General features: G+C 55.8%; 1 protein-coding gene across 5 annotated transcripts in view; it reads right to left on the reverse strand.

Annotated features, from left to right (window-relative positions):
- Kiaa1671 (KIAA1671 ortholog) overlaps positions 1-20,416 on the reverse strand; it is a 148,932-nt gene that overhangs the window by 103,603 nt on the left and 24,913 nt on the right. For 4 of the 5 annotated variants that reach the window (XM_076560282.1, XM_076560283.1, XM_076560284.1 and 1 more), the window contains exons 2-5: positions 12,831-12,977; positions 9,553-11,145; positions 6,580-6,667; positions 1,294-3,954 (exon numbers count right to left, since the gene is read on the reverse strand). In XM_076560282.1, the coding sequence (XP_076416397.1) occupies positions 1,294-3,954; positions 6,580-6,667; positions 9,553-11,093 (4,290 nt within the window). In that variant the 5' untranslated portion in view covers positions 11,094-11,145; positions 12,831-12,977. Of the gene's footprint in view, positions 1-1,293; positions 3,955-6,579; positions 6,668-9,552; positions 11,149-12,830; positions 12,978-20,416 lie in introns of all 5 variants that reach the window. The other variant, XM_076560285.1, reaches the window with a different exon arrangement.

A 20,416-nucleotide genomic window follows, 5' to 3' on the forward strand; every position in this document is an offset into this window, starting at 1 on the left:
CCAGATCTGGGCTCAAGCATCTTTGCCTTTTGCTGTGTGGCCTGTAATAGGTGACTCAGTCTTTCTGTTTTCGTGTTTTGCATTATGTTACCTACTTTACACCTGTAGCAGACCTGGACAGCTCCCTGAGACTCAGGATGTGAACTGGTGCAAAGCTGTCCTACTGTGCACAGAGAAAGCCTTGTCGTCCAATCGGAACGGTGATGCCTCACATTCAAAGCCCCAGACACAGGCTTAGAGGACAATGGGAGGAAGCAGAAAGTCCACACTTCTGGCCCTCTGACCCTGGACCAGGTCAACTCACTTGTGTTACGGGCTTCCCAGAGGTTCCCAGGGTACCAAGTCTCAGTTGTTCACACTGGCATCAAATTCCTCGCCACCTTCCCAGTCCCCAGCCAGCCAGTCTCTCAGGTCGCCACCTAAGACAGGCTCTGCCTCTGGGGGAACCAAAGCTGGGGTGAGCCGTCTCCTAAGACCCAGTGGGCTTCTTACAACCGTTCGCTCACACGCCACAGGTCTCCCCGGAAGCTCACACGGTTGCTGCTGCCTCTGGTGAAGATGATGGGGAAAGCTGGCACCCAGCAGGTGGTCCACGATGCTCACACAAAACATTCACTCTCATCCCCCTCCCAGGCAGAGTTTTGAACCCACAACCCGCGGCCAAGCAGACGGAGCAGGGGACTAGCTTGGCGGGGAGGGAATGACGTTTTCTAACAAACCATCTTGTTTCTGAGGGAAATCCACCTGGAAACGTGGATTTCTCTGAGTAAATGATGTCACTTTCTCAACACGGTCACAGGACAAGATGGCCAGGGGCTGGGGCCGGGGTGGGCTAAGTACTAGCCCCGCCCAGCAAAAGAAGGGAAGTGGAGAGAGGATAAAGAAAGAGAAAACAGAAAATCTGAGGAGTCTGGAGGCAAGCACACCTTCCTGTCCTCGTGGTTTTGCCTGAGTGTTCTGTTCCCACAGTCTCCACCACTCCCTAGAGTGGTGCCCCAGGCTGCCTCCACCCCGTCACACAACTACACATAGAATCTGAGCTTGAGACCCTAGATACAGATGCTTAAACAACATTAAAAATTAAAATGACGGGGGGCTGGAGAGATGGCTCAGAGGTTAAGAGCGCTGACTGCTCTTCCAGGGGTCCTGAGTTCAATTCCCAGCAACCACATGGTGGCTCACAACCATCTGTAATGAGATCTGGCGCACATGCAGGCAGAACACTGTATACATAATAAATAAATCTTTAAAAAAAAAAAAAAGCCAAAATTTAAAAAGCGCCCGCGGACTCACCTTAGGACCATCCGGCTTCCTTGCCTCCTTCTGGCAGGGTCCTGCCGTGGCCTTGGGAGTCTGAGTGGGGAGACCCGGCTTCTCCCTGAGCTGTTCTTGTCTCCGCTGCCTGGCGTCCTGCATGGCAGACAGGCCCTCCCGGACCCTGGCTGGTGGGCCCTTCTCGGAGCAGGCCCTCTTGATGTCCAGGGGTGACCAAGTACAGTCACGTGGGGGGGTCCCCCACTGCACCCCACTGCCCTCCACTCCCTGACCAGTGGACCTCTTCGGCGTCCCTTTCTTCCGGTCAGAGGGAGGTGACCTGGGGGAGAGTCTGTCCCCGGTGGCGATGCCCGGTTCCTGGGACTTGGCTGGGCCTTGTCTAGACTTGGCCTCCTGGTGCTCACTGGAGGAGGGCTTGCTCTCAAACTCAGCGATGATGCCCGAGGACTTTCTCCTGGAGCCAGCAGGGGCAGGGGAGGGGGAGTTTTCCACAGGAGCCGAGTGTGGTGGTGCCCACAGGGGCAGGCCCGACTTGGGGGTGGTCATCGCTGCCCCTAGGGGCTCTGCTGGCTGTTTGCTGGGGCCAGGGGACTGGGGAGTTTTCACAGGGGCCCCTGATTGTTTCCCAGCACTGTCTAACCGGGAAGCTTCCTTCAGGCTCCTCCGCCCCCACTCCGCCTCCTTGGGCCAACCTGATCTCTCCTGAGGGGAGCCACTGGGCTCGGCAGGACGGTCCCTCTGCTCCTGGGCCTTGCTGGGGACTCTGTTTGACTGTTCTTTGTACTCGGCCATCAGGGCATCAATGTCAAGGACGCCAGACCTGTAGCCATCTCTCATCTTCCCTGGGAACGTCTCGCTGATCACTTCTGTCCTCCTTCTGACCAGGAGACTTTTGGGGCGCCTCAGGACCGGGGAAGTCTGTGGGGCGTCCATGCCTGAGGATGCCCTGATCCTGCTGTCCTTCCAAGTGCCTTCTGCTGACCCTCGATGAATCCGCAGAGCGTCCACATCAACGACTCTGTCCCTGGGGGGATCCAGCATCCTGTCCTGGGCAGACGACGGCTGATCCGTGGCCTTCGGGTGCTTTGAAAGGCTCTTGACTTCCTCGCATTCTCTCCCCTTAGTCCAGCCCTTGCTGCTGGCCGGAGCCCGTGGCTCTTCGTGGCTAGGAGAAGCCAGAGTAGACACAAAAGAGCGAGGTGACAGAGGGGGGGCCGCTCTTCTAGAAGGTTCCGACACGTTTTCAGGCCCTGGCTTAACAACACTCTTGGCCTTCTGAATGTCAGGAATCTGATAGGTCACCGCAAAGAAAGTTGCACTGGGTTCAGCCAACGGCCCCGGCCGCTCCACCGGAGAAGCCCTGCTGTGCGAGGCACCTGGAGTCACCTCCCGCGTTTGTGCCTGGAGGTGGGACGATGGAGGTCTCGCTAAGGCACAGGTTGGGGAGGTCACATCATCCGCAGGTCTCTGCTGCCTTCTGGAAGTGCTCTCTGGCGTGAGCAGGCTGAAGGCATCAAACTTCACATCGTGGGGCAGAGTCCGCCGTCTCCACCTGTCCATCCTCGGCTCCGAAGGGTTGGACCTCCGCATTCTGACTTCAGGCTGGAATGCCTGGGCCAGCCTTGGGCTATCCTCACCGCCCACTGGGAGGGGGCCTTTCTGCAGAGGCAATGAGTTGGGCCTTGCCTGTACTTGGGAGTCACCGGGCTCCACGGTGGCCCTGGATGGAGGATGTGAAGAGCCATCCCAGGATGGACCCCTTTGGGGAGCACTGAGATCTTTGCCGGCCACAGAGGTGCTCTGCCAGCTGGCCACCACTCCTCCGGTCCACTTGGATGATGGGCAGCTGCTCCCAAACCCATCCCTTGGCTGTTGACCGTCAAGCTTTGGCCCACTGGCCTCCTGACCCCGAGCTTCCCAGATTGAACTTGCCCTCTGCACGGCACCCCCATGAGCCTGCAGAGCACACTCCACGTGAGTAGGGTCGACCTCCTGGGACAGCTGCCGGCCCTGTAGTGAGAGCCGGGGTCTGCCACTGCGCAGCGTGACTGCCTTCTCCTCGGGCACCCTGGAAACAGCTTCGCTGTGTGCCCGCTCCCCGGAGGTATGCACAATGTCATACTTGGGCTGGATCCTCTGGGACAGAGGGGGGCTTTCTAGATGCCTCAGGACAGAGTGACTGCTGTGCCCTTCTCCCACGGGGTGTGGTGTCTCAGGGACAGAGGTGGGATGCTGTCTCGGCTCCACATCCACAAGGACAGCTCGTCCCAGCATCCCCGGGTCAGCATGGTCGGACCACCGGGAGCTGTCTCTTTTGTTTATAACCCCTGGAGGGTCCTTCCCCAGCCAATAGGCTTTCTCAGGCCTGGGTTTGGGATCTGGGATGTCAGCCACATCATGAGAGGGCGCAGGCGAGAGACAATGGCCTGCCTGGTCAACCACTGTGTGTCTCTCCACGTGATGCTCAAACACTGTGGCCCACACCTTCTGGAAGCTTCCATCATCCTCTGGACTGACTTCAGAAGGACCCGGATCTCCTGTTGAGTGTGCACGCCGACACCTGTCAGGGTCCTGGTCAGAAGCATCTTTGGGTTCTGTCTGCCTAGACTTCTGGGGCACCCCAGGCTTCCAGGGACTTTTTGTGGCGGGGGCTCCATCCAAACCGCGCCCTTCCTTAGGCTGAAAAATAACCGAAGACAGCATGAGGATTTGAAACGGACAGGAAGTGGAGAGGCGAAGGAAGTGACTGCCCTGTTAAAGGAGCAAGGTGCCTTTCAGACGGCTCAACCCGGAGAGACCCGCCACCAGGCCTGGGGACCTGAGTTCTGTCCCTAGAGCCAAAGCTGGGAAGGTGGACTCCGCAAAGGAGCATCTGACCATGTGCAGTGGTTTGAGTACCCCCTCCACACCGTAATAAAAACAAGTCAAATTTGGTTTCATTAAGAGACAGCAAGACACTATAAAATGTGTATGTTGTGGGGACACATTCACAGGTGCACACACGCACGGAGACCAAAGGTCAAGGGCAGTGTCTTCCCCAGCTGGCCACCTCGTTTAACAGGCTCCCTCACTGAACCCGGGGCTCACCGACTCAGCCAGGCTGGCTGGCCGACAAGCCCCAGGGATCTCTCTGTCTCCACAGCCTCAGCTCTAGAATTGCGGGGTGTACTGCTGCACTCGGCTTTTTCACGGGTGTGGGATTCGAACTCGGGTCCCCAGGCACGCACAGCAAACACTGCATCCGCTGAGCCATCTCCCAACCTTAAGATACTAAAGGCCGAAGAGTGTGGGTGGGGTAGACAAACGGGTGTCTCAGACACTGCGGGGACAATGGAGGGGGTGACTGAGATGATGCTGCCGGATTACTGTCACTGACTGATTTGGGTTTTGCTAAGTATCCCAGGCTGCACCATCATGCTTCCCATTTTGTTATTCTAATGCAATTTTTTTTAAAAAATAAATCATCAAACAGTATGATCCCTGGTTGTATGTAGGCTTATTAGCTTTTTCTTTCTTGAGGTTTTGTTTGTTTGTTTGTTTGGTTGGTTGGTTGATTGGTTTTTTGGGGTTTTTTTTCCGAGACAAGGTTTCTCTGTGTAGTCCTGGCTGTCCTGGATCTCGCTCTGTAGACCAGGCTGACCTCGAACTCACAGAGATCCCTCTGACTCTGCCTCCCGAGTGCTGGGATCAAAGGTGTGCGCCACCACCGCCCAGCTCTTGAGTGTTTTTGAATAGTCAACATTCACAGAGAAACTGAGCATCCCTCAAGCCAAGTCCTGGGATTTAAGGACAGTCCGTATGAGTCCCAGCCACTGAGATCCTTACTGTACTGTTGTGGCCTCTGTGGTCCCATCAAGGCGGTCATCACTGCCCTTCCAAGCCAGCTTCTTTCCTTGGGGACTCACTGAAAGGGACACAGAGAGCCTCGGAGAAGCTCTCGGTCTATTATTCAGAGACAGCAGAGGTCCCTTTGACCCAGCTGCATGGCCCAGCCAGGCCACTCCTGGCCATTGACCCGAGAAAAAAAAAAACCAAATTGGGCTAGGGATGCGGATCAGTTAGGAGAGTCCTTGCCAAGATCCACAAAGCCCTGGGCTCCGTGTCCAGGAAGGCACACATCTGGGTGTGGTGACACACACCTGTGATCCTAGCCCTTGAGAGCTGGGAGTTCTCAAGAAATACAAGGTCTCAGCTACAGCCAGTTTGAGGTCAGCCTGAGCTACATGAGACCACATCTCAGAGGGGGCGGGGAAGGAGAGGGAGAAACTTACAGACATGTTCATTAATGTTCACAGCCACTTCATTTCTTTTTGTTTGTTTTGGGGTGTGTGTGTGTGTGTGTGTGTGTGTGTGTGTGTGTGTGTGTGTGTGTTTTCAAGCTGGCCTGGAACTCACAACCCTCCTGCCTCAGCCTCCTGGGCACTGGGCTAACAAGGACCTGGCCACTCCCGGAGCGATGACCCTGAGTGAAGAGGTCAGTCCCGAGTACGCAAGCACGTGACTATAACCTGCCCAATGGGTCTGAAAGTCTGAGACACAGAAACCAGTCTCTATGGAGAGAAAGCTGATGGAAGGAAGCTGCTTGGAGAAGCGCAGGCCGGAGGCGTCGGAGAGGCAGGGGTGGGGTCTGGGTGTGGTGCAGATGTTGGCCAACCCTGTATGGCAACGGCTGCCTGGGAGGGCACAGCTGGAAGCTTGTCCACTCGGGCACCTTAAATCCACATTCTTTATGTCTGTCTGTCAACCGTACTTCCGTAAAGATGTGTCAAAAAAAAAAAAAAAATATATGTAAGGCCAGAGAGAGCGTCAACCACAAACCAGTTACATGAGCATGTGACTGGGAGCGCTTTCCTCCGAGCCAGAGCGAAGAGAACTGGTTTTTGGCACCCGGACCGCTTCTGTGACTGGGTACCGAGCCAAGGGGAAGGGAAAGACTGTGAGGAGGGAACTCGAGAAGTTTCTCCCAAGTTTTTGTGTTTTTTGAGACAAGATCTCACTGTGTCACCCTGGCTGGCCTCAAACACGCAGAGATCCACCGCCCTCTGCCTCCCGAGGGCTCCGAGAAAGCTATTTAAGACGATGCTCCCTCTAACTTTTTGCCCAGAAAAAATAAAAAAAAAATTAAAAAATGCCTGACAGTCACTTCCATGCATAACCTTTGACCCCCAGGGAGTCACAAGCCGTCAGGTCAGGGACTTGGACTTGAACGTGCCAGGGGCGGGGCTGACAGGATTCTGACGTTCTTTCCCTGGACCCGGCGCGTCACAAGCTTCTCCTAGCCGAGATGGTGAATGGCATGCTTACCTTTTCTCTCCTTTCTCCGGGGAGCTCAGCACCCAGCAGAGCACACTTCTCGTACCCGACCTCACTGCTCGAGGGCGACCGTGAGAACCTGGGACAAGGATGAAAGTCACTCACACAGACCAGGGTGACATGTCTTGACTCCCCGAAGCCCACACCATCCTCGGCTTGGAGCCCGGAAGGCAGAAGCCTGGCCACCTGCCCAACGTCCTCTGAGAGAGGACATGTCATTTAGTCACAGAAGGCACAGTGACCTGGCGGGAGGGAGGGGTGCCGTACCTTAAGCAGAGCATGTCTGCGCAGAAAGAACCCGCCACCCGGGAGAAGAAGCAGGTGCCTGGGTGCTGCTCTCAGCTCCACTCCTTGTGGGAGCCCGGGTGGCCTGTGGCCTCACCTGGGCCTCCATTTCCTCGTCTATAAAGCGGGGATAATTAACGCCTCCCACCCTCTTTTACAGGGCAGACATAAGAGGCAAGCCATGACCCTAATAACTCTGTGAAGGCGTGTAGGGAAGACTGAAGGAGCCCCGGGCGGGATAATTACTGGTTCTCCTTAGCGACCGTGGGCACAACACTCACCCACCGCTCAGGAGCAGCCACGAGACCTGAGACCCAAGACCCGGGGGCGGTGGGTCGTCATGTTAAGTAGAGACACAGGCTTGCTTCTGCCTCTCGGTATGCCTAGTCAATCTCCCTCTCTGGGCCTCAGTTTCCCTACTTACAAAGGGGAAGGAGGAGGGGATTCGAATCTCTCCATCCCTGTCATGCTTTTATAGCACACGCCTGCACATGAGGCACAAAGTGTCTATACAGCGTTTAGGGTTCAGGGCTGGGGGTTTGGGAATAAAGAGAAAGAAGAAAGGAAAAAAAGAGAGAATGGGGGGGGGCGGTTTTCCAAAACGTTTGAAACTTGATCCCCACCGGACAATCCATACTGCTGGGAGGCCATGAGTGTTCCTAATCTCAGAGACTCAGTTTCCCCATCTGTCACATAATCACATGGCTCCTCCCAGGCACCCGGACAGCACAGTGAGACCCTGGGCGTCTCTGCTGTTTTAACTTGGGAATATCTTTCCCACAATCTCCAAACATACAATCCCTTGATCCCTCAATCCCTCTCAGTGAACCGGCATCCCCGGGGCCGGGTGTGAGACGGCTCAGAGTGAGTCTGACCACCTGGGTTTGGTTCTCTGGGCCCTTAGAATTAACGCCGGCCCCTGGCCGCACCAGCTCCCGGGGCCTGGAGTCCACCCTGGTGGAAGCACGTGGGCAGTGAGCAGGGCACTGCGGAGCGGGGGTGGACCGTGCCTGGTGGCATCTCCCTGCCCCGGCCACAGCGGAAAACAGCAAGGCTGGAGGCCTGGGAGGTGTGGCGCACCAAGTGTCGGCCTCACTGAGCTGCGGACTCGGTGCTCCGAGGGCTCCCATGCCGAGGGCTCCTCCATGGAGGACGCTGCCCACGTTCTTTGAGGATGGTCCTGGTGGGACTCTGGTTCTAATTTCAGCTCTATGGAGGTAGAATCGAGAGGACAGGGAGTTCAGGGCCATCCTAAGCTACTTAGAGAATCTGAGGTAGCCTGGGCTACATTAGACAGTGGCTCTGGTCATCTGGGCGCTGTTGGTTTTATTTTTCAATACATCCATGGAGGCAGAGGCCTAATATCTCTCTCTCTCTCTCTCTCTCTCTCTCTCTCTCTCTCTCTCTCTCTCTCTCTCTCTCTCTCTGTGTGTGTGTGTGTGTGTGTGAGAGAGAGAGAGAGACAGAGAGAGAGACAAAGAGAGAAAGAGAGAAAGAGACACAGAGAGACAGACAGACAGACAGACAGGCTGAGATGCTGGGGACAGAACCCCGGCCCTTGCATGTGCTGAGTGTGAACTCTGCCACTGAGGCACAAGCCATCCCTGCTCTAGTCTACGAGGGCAGTCTGACCCTGGGGGCAGCTGAGCCTCAGAACCAGGCTGCGCTGGAACTGACCGGGACTCCCCAGCTCTGGCTTCACCACAGCGTCTCGCCTTCTCACACACCTGACCTGTGAAACAGGAACCTCATTTCCCACGCGCTCCCAGGGTGAGTACCAACTGAGCCCAGCTAGGGATGTCCCACCCCCTTCTCATCTATGTGCCTTGTCTGAGAGGCATCCTTACCGTCACCTCCCCTCAGGGCAATGGGTGGTGTGTGTGCGTGTGTGTGTGTGTGTGTGTGTGTGTGTGTGTGTGTGTGTGTGTGTAGGTGTTGGGCTAGCCTTGGGTTTGTGTGTATAGGTGTTGGGCTAGCCTTGGGTTTGTGTGTGTAGGTGTTGGGCTAGCCTTGGGTTTGTTTGTGTGTGTAGGTGTTGGGCTAGCCTTGGGTTTGTGTGTGTAGGTGTCGGGCTAGCCTTGGGTTTGTTTGTGTGTGTAGGTGTTGGGCTAGCCTTGGGTTTGTGTGTGTAGGTGTTGGGCTAGCCTTGGGCTTGTGTGTGTAGGTGTTGGGCTAGCCTTGGGTTTGTGTGTGTGTAGGTGTTGGGCTAGCCTTGGGCTTGTGTGTAGGTGTTGGGCTAGCCTTGGGCTTGTGTGTGTAGGTGTTGGGCTAGCTTTGGGCTTGTGTGTAGGTGTTGGGCTAGCCTTGGATTTGTGTGTGTAGATGTTGGGCTAGCATTGGGTTTGTGTGTGTAGATGTTGGGCTAGCCTTGGGTTTGTGTGTGTAGGTGTTGGGCTAGCCTTGGGCTTGTGTGTGTAGGTGTTGGGCTAGCCTTGGGCTTGTATGTAGGTGTTGGGCTAGCCTTGGACTTGTATATAGGTGTTGGGCTAGTCTTGGGCTTGTGTGTAGGTGTTGGGCTAGCCTTGGGCTTGTGTGTGTAGGTGTTGGGCTAGCCTTGGGCTTGTGTGTAGGTGTTGGGCTAGCCTTGGGCTTGTGTGTAGGTGTTGGGCTAGCCTTGAGCTCTCCAGTGGGTGTTGAGGAAGCCTGAGGTTGACGAGGTTCTGGGATGTGTCCACTTACGGTTTGGTCAGATCCATGGACAATGGCCGCGCCTGGGACGCCCTTCTCCTGACCTCTGGCTTCGCCCCTGCGCTTTCCACAGTCCAGCCTTTGATCCGAGCCTGAACATTCACGCCAGCTCTCTCCGGCTCTGGCACTGTGGATGGGGACTCAGGGGTCATAGGGGAGGGCTCAGACACCACTGCCAAGGCCACCGCGCTCTCTTCCTCAAACAGACTGAGGCGCTTCCTGATGCTCCCTACAGACTTCCTCTCTGTCCCTGCAGGAGCCTCCTGGTCAGATCCTCCAGCCTTGACCTCGGCCAGCCCCAGGCCTCTTCCTGGCCTGGGCAAAGGGGACTCTGGCACCTTCTCTGACTGCTGGTCTGGCCTTTCCTCTTCCTGGGGACTCGGATCATCTCCAGGGTTGGCCCTGGCCCTGGGAGTCCTGGGACTGTCTGCATCTGCCTGCTTAAGGACGGTCTTCTCCCTCCGTGCATGGAGCTTCTTGGCCACCTCCTGGAAGTCTGAGTCAGGGTCCTGAGGGGTGGCATCCATGCGGGCAGGGCCCTCTGCATCACCCTTGGGTTCCATGCTGGTCCTGGTCCTCTCCGGGCCCTGGTTCTCTGCTGCATTCTGCTCACTGCCCACCTTCCTCAGCAACATCTCTCTGTTCTCGAACACAGCAGTCAGGTCCACAGACAGAGGCCTGGGTTTCCTCACCCACGTCTTCTCCGGAGGTGCAGGGGGGACTTTGCCCGTGACTGCCACTCCACCTGGGCCTGGCTTCGGGGGCTGCAGGTACTCGCTGAATACTGCTGACATGGGCCGTCTCTTCAGGTGAGGCTTGGCCTCTGGGGCCTGGCCAGCGGGGTCCTCCACACTGTGGGCCTTTGGCAAAGGTTGGGCTCGGCCTGCCTCCTCCTGGGACACAGTAGGCCCAGCGTCCTGTGACAGGGAGGTTGGTCGGGGTAGAGTCACTGGAGGCTTTCGGGCGGGAAGGGCAGGCTTGGTGGCCACCTCAGGCCTGGCACTTAAGGGAGATGCCTGGGCTGCCCGGGAGCTGGCCTCCCGGCTCCCCTCACTGGTTCCTTTGCCCAGGCTGGGTCCGGCTTTGGTTGTTTCAAAGATGCCCATGGTGCTGGGGCCAGCCCTCAGGAACGTGGCCTTGTTAGGTACAGAAGGGCCATTCGGCAGGGTCTCCCCTCTGTCTGCCTCCTGGCCGGCTAAGCTCGGCATCCTTTTAACCACGTCCTCTTTAGCGTCCTTCTTGTCAGCCTCAGTTGAAGGACAGGACTGGGTGGCACCAGGCCACGAAGATGTGGCAGGAGCCTTCTTCTCTGGGACCTGCTCCTTAAGGAAAGGCTTGGGAGCAAGGGGCAGAGAGAACAGGTGGGTCCCTAGGGGGCTTTTCGCTCTTAGGATCCTAGTGGAGGGAGCCCCGGAGGCGTCCCCAGTCTGGCAAAAGTAGGTCCTCTTCAGGGCTTCCTCCCTGCTGATGTCACCGAGGCCCGGCCCCGCCCTCAGGGATGCGATGGAGCCAACTTCGACCCGCGTCACCATGGTTACGGATGTAGCTCCATGAGGATTAAGCACATCAGAAATGAAGAAGCGACTGCTTAAAAAAAAAAAAATTTTAAAACAGTAAATTTAGTAAAGAGTATTTGTGGGACTCAGGGGGAGGGTCTGGGGGGAGGAGACTGAGAGACCTTGGTCCCAGAGCCCCAGATCCTGAGCTCACTGGGCAAGCTCCAGATGCACTGCCATCTTGCTGGGTCCTGGAAAGGCGCGGACTGCAACCTCCTGTTCAGAGGGGTCAGGCAGAGCCCTGCAGTCTGAGGCATTGCCTGGCTTAGCCGGTCTCGGGGCCAGCTCCAGTGTGGACCCAGCACGATCCTGGGCTGAGCACCCACCCGGCACAGAGAGGGTAAGTAACCACCCTCAGCTCACACAGCCACCCAAAGCAGGAGGCCCTGTAATCACACCTTGGGAAGTGGCCATGGAACCCTGCCAGCTGCCCTTCCCCCATCTCCCTGGCTGCATGCCAACAAAAGGCAAGCCTCGGGTTTTATTTTGTCTCGTTTTATGTTCCCTAGACCCACTGGTGTCTGTTGGCTGTTGGTTTGGCTGTTGGACAGCTGTTTGTGCCGGCTTCCTTGTTTGTTTTGGTTCTGCAGAGGTGAGAAGGGAACCCCGGGCTTCCTACATGCTGCCCAAGCTCCACGCTGAGCCAGGCCCAGCCCCTTACAGTCTTAGCAAGAGGGGTTCTGGGATGGCTGGGATGAGGGCTCATTGTGAGAGGCCTAGCTACGCCCAGTGCATCCGGGACTCCCCATGTTCCCGTCCACCCTGCAGGCCGGTCTCACTTCCCACTGGCCAGGATGCCCCGGCCTGACTTGCTCAGCTCTGAGATCTGCTCTCAAAAGCAGGAGCCACCGAATCCTCCAGCAGCTCAGAGGTGGGAATGATGGACCTTGGGCTTCCTGGAGTGGAAGAAAATGGGCCCAGAGAAGTCCCCAGGTGGTTCCACTCAGCTAAAACCAGACCTCCCATCCTGACCCATTATGCCCAGCCTTTTGTTTGTTTGTTTGTTTGTTGAGACAGGGTCTCAGGTAGCCAAGGCTGACCTGGAATTCCCTACCTAGCCCAGAACAACCTTGGGCTCCTGCGCCTCCCGCCTCCACCCACCAGGTGCTGTGATTACAGGTGTGTGACGCCCCATTGGGCTTCAGCCCTGCCTCTTTAAAAACCCAGCTTTTTATTTCTTCCCAATCCTAAAAAGCATCCTGTGAGTCTCTCTGCTCTTGGCTCACCCTGCTTCGGCTATGACAGCCGTCCCTTCCCAAGTGCCCCAGAGATGGCCCAGCCCTCCAGGTGCTGGCAAGGGAGACAGTGTCCCAATGAACCAGGGACCTCCCAGGCCTTGTGTAGCTCCTCATGGCAAGAGGTGAAGGCAGACGGACGGATTTTGGTATTTTTCTCTTTGTCACACACCCCATGGGCTAACATAGTCTAGCTCCCAAACGGTGAACCTTGTCTCCACTCAGCTGGGGGCCGTGTGGAGATTTGGGAGACCCAGGAGCCTGACGTTTTCCATCTGAACAGTCCCCAGACAGAGCTCTACAGTCCCCATTCCCACCCCAACCCAGGGATGCTCACTTCAGAGTCACGGTGGTCTCTCAATCCACAGCTCACACCCAGCCAGGACCTGGGTCACTGACAGCGTACAAAGGACAGACAGAAAACGCCCCGGCAACCTCACCTTCCCAACACCCAGCCCCCAGCTCAGCACCCACTCACCCAGGCTGTCAGGTCCCGGGCGAGGGACACAGGTCCACCGGGGAGTGCCAGCAGGGTCACAGTTCATGGTGAAGTGGCTGTCCACTCGCGCCCATGGCGGAAGCGGCAGGGAGAAGAAGGCTGTGCCCACAGGCTGTCTCTGCAGGGCTGGGGAGACAGAAAGACAGCTTGGTTCCGGAGTTCCTTCCGCACAGACGGTGCAAAAGCGTTCGGGTTCCAACTGCATCCGCTGGCGTCTCCTCCAGCTCTGAGACTCACACTGCTTCCCGCTTTATATATTCACGCACAGTGTGCACAGAGTGCTGGGTCCACGCAGGAGCTCAGTAAATACCTCCCCTGCTCCTCAGACACATGTTTACTTAAGCACCTACTGTGTGCACTAATATGAACTAGAGACCCCCTACAACCATGGAACTCATAGTTTTGTGTGTGACACACTCACGCACACACATTCATGAACACACATTCATGCATGAACACATACTCATATATTCATTCACCTACTCATACACGCACCCACACACCGACACACTCATATACACACTCATTAATGAACACATATACTCATACACCCACACACACACTGAGACACTCATGCACACACATTCATGAATACACACTCATGCATGAACGCATACTCATACAGTCATGCACACACACTGGCACCCTCATGCACACACTCATTAATGAACACATACATTCATTCACGTACTCATACCCTCCCACACTGACACACTCATACACACACATTCATGCACACACTCATGCATGAACACTCACACACTCATGCACACACAAGCAGCTGTAATGCTGCATAGGAAGAGCAGAGGTCTATATTGGGATGGGGAGCCGATGACGGGGGAGGGGGGGGATGGGGTCCCACTAACCCAAAGACTGGTGCCAATGTTCTCAACCTGCAGGAGGTAGCTGCTAAACACTCAAGGTGTCTACAGCCATGCATGGCCGCACCCGCCTGCCATCCCAGTATTTGGGGAGGTGGAGACAAAAGGATCAGGAATGTACAGCCAGCCAGGCTACAGCAGAGACCCTTTCTTAGCATCTACACACTGAAGCCCCTGGAGGCTCTCAGAAACCGCCTCAGGGCCTTTGCACATGCTGGGCCGTATCTCTGGGATATGCCTCTCGCTCTCACACAGATGCAAACCTTGAGGCCACCCCTTGGGCTGTATTTCAGACATGCCTGGCCCCACGTGTGTGCTTGCAAAGCACTACAGACACCGGGAAGTCCACGGGACTTGCTGCTGGACAGCCACATTGACTAGGACATGATCCTCGCTCTACATTCAGTAGCAAGCTCCCAGGGCACCCCATCCCCTGCACAATGATTGGTCACAAAACAGCATGTAGTGGATAGCCACTGGATGCATAAATAGTTGCTGAGTGAATAAAGGAAAGGAGATAGTCTTCTGACCCGGATCCCCACTATTCTAAGCGGACAGCTAAGTCCCAATCCGGGTGCTTGCAGCAGTCGGGGCCTTGGAGTCCCAGTGCTCACTGAACACTCACCAACTCATCAAGAGCCCGTGGGTGCTCTCCCTAGGGTGGACACTGCATACACCTACAGTGACCACAGCCCTCTCATAGCCGTGGCAGCATGACAAGGCTCACGTGGACACAATGTGCCTCTTCATGGTTTTAAGAGGAAGAGTGTCACCAGGGCAGCCAACAGCACACAAATGTCAGCCACTGGGGGAGCCCTAAGCCAGCCCCGGAGGCCACGATGTCGTCACAGTCTCCAGTTCACACACACACACACACACACACACACACACACACACACACACACACACACACGCACACACACACACACTTGCACCAAGGAATCAATGACTTGGTGAACAGATCCATGAGCCAAAGAACCTTTGAAACCATGGAAGGGGGGTGCCTAAATCATCATGCCCAACCCTAGAAGCCCGGGATTCTCTGGTTTTTCACTGGACCTGTTGTCAATGGCAAGGAGCCCATTGAGATGCTTTTAAACCCAGCTCCAAACGCAGCGCATATGCTACGCCCAATTTGAGATGGCAGTCTCTCCCAGAACGCAACCGAAGTGGGCCCACTCGCACAGAACCAGCTGCTATCTATTCCTGGGGTGGCCTCGCTCACTCTGTGGAAGCGCAGAATTGACACACGCCATGAGTAAAGCCAGGTAGCTAAGAGGTCCTTAGAAAAAGGGAGGAGGCTGAGTCTAAACAGGTCTGGTCTGGTCGTGTGTGTGTGTGTGTGTGTGTGCGCGCGCGCACACGTGCACTAATTGACTGGCTGGTTGATTTCACAGGACAGAGGATTGCATTCAGGGTCTTCTGCATGCTAAGTAAGGGCTCTCCCAGTCGCTGGTTCATACATGATCATGGAAATCATGGGACACAGGCAGATGACAGGGCTCCTCTGGGAGTCGGGAGGCTGGCTGCAGGAGGAGGACAGAGATCAAGGCAGCCCCAAAGCGTAGCTGTAGCAGAGACTAGCGGCGGTCCCTCAGCTGTTGCTGAACCTGGGAGACACAGGCTTTGGTCTCTCTGAAGCCCCTGGCCAACTTCACATCCCACTCCCTGCTGCTACGCGTGGGGGAACCACCGGTGGGAGGAACAGTCCAGCCACCCCCAGTGCAGGAAATGAGACAAAAGTCACTGGGAAGTGCTCGGGGGGGACATCCTTGGGACCCTCCCTGCAGAGCCCAGCACTCTGTGGCCTGGGCTGGGGCTGCTCAAGCTCCCCGTTCAGAACCAGAGCTTAGCACAGAGAGGCTCAGCTCCCAGACTAGGGGCCTTGATTCATCGCCGCAGCTGCTGCCGTTCTGCGTCACGCAGCCTTCAAATGGGTCTGGATGCTCACCAGGCATTTGCTGCGCCGTCTCCGTGCCCGAGTCCTGGGAATGCCACCATCTGGCAAGGGATGTGGGCTAGGACTGACACCTTTTCGGCATCTCCCACCACATGACCCCAACCCCGGAATCTGCAAAGCCACCCTGAGCAAACCCCATCACTGTGGGAAGAGCCACGAAGGGACTGGCTAGTGTCCTCTCCATGGAGCAGGGCTGCAGGGCACACAGATCTGTCCACCACAGACCCCAGGTCGCCGGCAGCGGCGCAGAGTCATTGGGTCAGATGTCACTGGAGTGCGTCCATTCTTTCCCGGGTCCCCACAATGGCAGCCTCATGCCACCCGCCCCTGTGCAGGTAGTAAGCACCTACTCTAGGACACGGGCTGATGGTTACACACACACACACACACACACACACACACACACACACACACACACACCCCACAGCCGAGCTTCCCTGGTCCTGCCTCCTGAGCTTGTTTCAAGTAGCAATCAGTTCGGGTCGCGTATTGAATGCAGGCTTATTTTATGGACTGTGCCTGGCTCCTCTCGTCCTGTGGTCTGCAGAAGCTGCTGGGAAGAGTATGGTCCACATGCCACCCGCCCCAGGGTAGAGCAGAATTCAAAATGTGAAGCATAGCTTCTGACAGAGTGCAGCTCCTGCACCGTGAGGCAGCCAAGGAATCGCAGGTCCGTCTGTCCTGAGTAGGGACTGTCTGTTAGAGCCACACTCCTGCAAGCAATGGCTGCCCAGTGCCCCTACGCTGCACCCCCCCCCCCCGTTGTGTCGTCCCTCACTGGACATTTGATATCAGTGGGGCCTGGGTCCCCCTGCCCCATATCTTTCTGTCAGCTTCTCTCCAGACAGGACCTGGCCCCCAGGCTCTTCTCTGTGGCCCAGGCCAGCCCCTCCTGCCTCTAGTCTCTGACCTGAGAGGTAAGGTCCGGGACCCTTGATGAGTTCTGCCACTCAGACTCGGCTCACTGCGGCAGGCATGTCCCACCCAGCACAGGCCAGCTTCCTGGATCCCAGGCGCGGTTCTGAATCTCCCTGACAGAATAGGTGCTCACTTACGGGAGCCAGACGAAAATCGTGCTCAGCAGCTGCCTAGATGCTGGGGAAGTGGAGTTTCCAGGCAGCATGTCCTGTGTCCCTCTGCAGACAGCCACAGGGTTTCACTATCCCAAGGGCCCCATCCCTGGCTCCCCCGGGCCCTCAGCCCTACAGTCCTACCCACAAAAGAATGACAGGGACAGCTATATAAAGGGTCTGAAGAGTTCACAAGTAGCCCTCAGTGACGTACAGGACAGGACTATTCTCCACAGCCCCTCAAAGATCGAAGCAAACCGTGAGATCCCCCGGCCAGCTGTGCATCTGAAGTGTTACAATCCATCCCTACCCCCTGTCAGTAAACATCCGCCTTTTCAAGCTCCACGGCCAGTTCCTTCCTATAATTTGTGCTATTTTGGGACACCACAGCCACCCGAGAACCCAGTCATCAAGCAGCCTTCGACCCCTCTTGCTTTTCTCTAGATTGGGGCTGGCAAACTACAGTGTGGAAGCTAAGCCGGCCCTCTGCCTGGCTTTGCAAATAAAGTTTTATTGAGGCCAGACACCGAAGCCTCTTTTGGGAGCCACCGTCTGTGGCTCTGGGTGACAGCTCACCAGGGAAGAAAATGAGACATTTACCGTCATCTTCTACAGAACAAATGACTCCGAGGTGTGTGCTGGGGTCCCCTCAGACACTGGGTCCCCAGGGCCAAGCCTACTCGGATGGCTCTGGTAATATTGCTGGCTCCTTCCAGGTCCACCTGAGGACTGTGAAACATGCTATTCCAACCAGCCGAACATTTGGGATTTCTGCTTGCTTTTTGAGACAGGGTCTCACATGGCTGACCTCAGATTCACCATGTAATCAAGGATGACCGTGGGCTCCTGATGTCCCTCGTTACACTGTGACCACACTCAGTGCTACAAATCAAACCCGGGGCCTTGAGCATGTTAGGCAGGCACACTCTACCAGCTGAGCCCCATACCCCAGCCCAGCAAGTTTGGTTTGGTTTTTAAATTATTCGTGGATGGGAGTGTGCACACTCGTGTGCCACAGCATTTGCACGGAGGTCAGAGGGCAGCTTCCCGAGCTTAGTTCTTTCCTCCGACCATGGGATAGATCGGACTCGGGTTGTCAGGCTTGTGTGGCAAGTCCTCACCGGCCCACAGGGGAAAATTAACCGTCTCAAACCCTACCACGGAGACCTGAAGGCCACATGGCATTCTGCCACACAGCCAGAACCAGTGGCCATTCCCGGTGTGAACAGAAGCCTGGTACGTGCTAGAGAGTGCCAGTTCACACTGCTGCCTCAGGACCCATTGGTCAGTGGCTGGGCTGGTTTTGATTTTCTGAGATTGTTGCTAGAGTTTTCCTGCCTTGCCCACAGTCAGGACAAATCTCTGTCACCCGCCAGTCCCACAGCTGCTCAAACCCAACCAAGTAAACACAGAGACTTATATTGCTCACAAACTGTATGGCCGTGGCAGGCTTCTTGCTAACTGTTCTTATAGCTTAAATTAATCCATTTCCACAAATCTATACCTTGCCACGTGGCTAGTGGCTTACTGGTGTCTTCACATGCTGCTGGTCATGGCGGCGGCTGCAGTCAGTCCTTCTGCCTTCCTGTCCTTTTATTTCTCCTCTCTGTTAGTCCCGCCTATCCTTCCTGCCTAGCCACAGCCGATCAGGTTTTATTTATTGATCAATCAGAACAACTTGATATACAGACCATCCCCCAGCACAGCCAAGTGCAGACCATCTCAGACACCTGCACTCAGGCCCATGGTCCTAATCATCCTCTATGCGGACCTGCTGGGTAACGCCACAAAGAACCCAAGAAGGGCTCCCACAGGACATACAGAACATCCCACAGCATGAGATAGCCCAAGTTAGGCTCCAACTCAAGGCAATCCTCCTGCCTCCGTCTCTCGAGGGCTGAGAGGACAGGTTTATGCCACACACATGGCAGAGTCTCGTTTTTCTTGTTAATGTCACAGTGTGTCACCCGTGTGTTCAGCGGCGGCAACACCTTCCACAGCATCCCCTGGTGCTCCAAATGCCTGTCTAGGGACAGCCCCTCAGTTGATAATCCGAGCCCTGGCCCGCCCTCGGCCCTTCAAGAAACAAAACATTAGAACTGACACTCCATTCGGGTGGGACTCAGTCAGTAAAGCCCTTGTCCGCATGAGGACCTGAGTTTGAACCCTAGAACAACAACAACAACAAAAAAAAACAAAAAACACTGGACTGCTGGAGTACAGTTGATACTCTGGACCAGCCAGCAGCGCTGCCCACTTGAGGAGTTCGTGGCCATCGAGCAATCCACAAACAACCACCAACAGTGCAGTGAATACCCGCAGGTATCTATTTTCCCGGGGAATCGTGCCCAGAAGAGTGCGGGCTGGGCCAGAGGGTGTGCATCTCTCTCCCAGCCTTGCCCGTTTGAGCAGTGATTCCCAGGGAACCACTCTCCACGCTGACTCTGTTCCCAGCTGGAGGTCAGGGTTTGCAGCCGCTCCCCTGAAGTGGACCCAGCCAACACAGCGGGTGGGCATTGGAGCCTGGCCGGCCTCAACTCCCAGGAATCTTCCCCTGCTCTACTTAAAGGCTATTATCAGAACTAGAGGGCTTCCAAGGGCCAGGGCTGTGCATGCAGAGAAGGGAGGTGGCTGAGACCAGCCCAGAGGCTGTGCAGGGCTGGCGTGAAGGACGTGAGAGCAGGATTCCACCCCTGGGCCAGCTCAACAATACACAACCCAACTGACTCCAGAGAAGAATGTGGGCGGCATTCTGTGCGCTCAGCAGGAAGTCGGGGACGCATTTCACAAAGGCAGAGAAAACCGTAATTCGGTGATTCCTTCGCAAGCATGCAGTCTGAAGGCTTCCGCTGATATTGGCACAAGAACCGCCCACACACAGCGCGGTTCAACCAAGTCCTCATCTCACAGAGCACCAACAGCTCCACTGTCCATCCATCCCCTTGGAAGGTGTTCAAGTCCCCTGAGGGAGGAGAGGTGGAGAACTGAGCAGCCAGATCCACAAATGGGGTACCCCTAAATGCAATGTCCTTTCCAGTGAGAGCCCTTTGCCCTACACAATTTCCACATGCCTGAACCCCAGAATGCCTTTACAGAGATTTAATTAGAGCACACCTCCCTCCAGGGAGCCCACGTGACTCCCAGTTCTCAATGTCTCCAATCACAGCCGGCGTAGGAACAAGGCCCAGGCTGCATCCCTATCATAGCCCACCCCAGTCACAGACTCTTTCCAGGGTCACCGGAAGCCTGAGGACCTTTTGCCCAGATGGCCCTGACACCCACCTCTCCATCACTGGCTCTCAATCACCAAATGAGCACAGAGAAATCAGCCCTCACTCTGACCTCTCGCTTCCCGCCCCTCCACATGCTGCCTTGGCTGCAGGCTGTAAAATACTCCGGGGTTTCCACTGCACCTAATTTTATTGCGTTTCCTCTTGAACCAAGAAAAGTTGGGCAGCTTTTGTAGTTACAATAAAGCTTTTTTCCAAGCGTTTCTTATAAAATACTCACACTGAACTTTTGAAAACATGAAAAGTTAAAAAATAAAAAGATAATCACTTAAGAGGTAAGTGGGAATGGTCAAAGCTCACTCTTTAAGGTGCAAAGGGAAATTACCAAGAGAGTGTAAAGAGAGGAGACATCGGGGCAGACACA

The sequence above is a fragment of the Peromyscus maniculatus genome, chromosome 23 (assembly GCF_049852395.1).
Source record: "Peromyscus maniculatus bairdii isolate BWxNUB_F1_BW_parent chromosome 23, HU_Pman_BW_mat_3.1, whole genome shotgun sequence".
In the NCBI taxonomy this organism is placed as follows: Eukaryota; Metazoa; Chordata; class Mammalia; order Rodentia; family Cricetidae; genus Peromyscus; species Peromyscus maniculatus.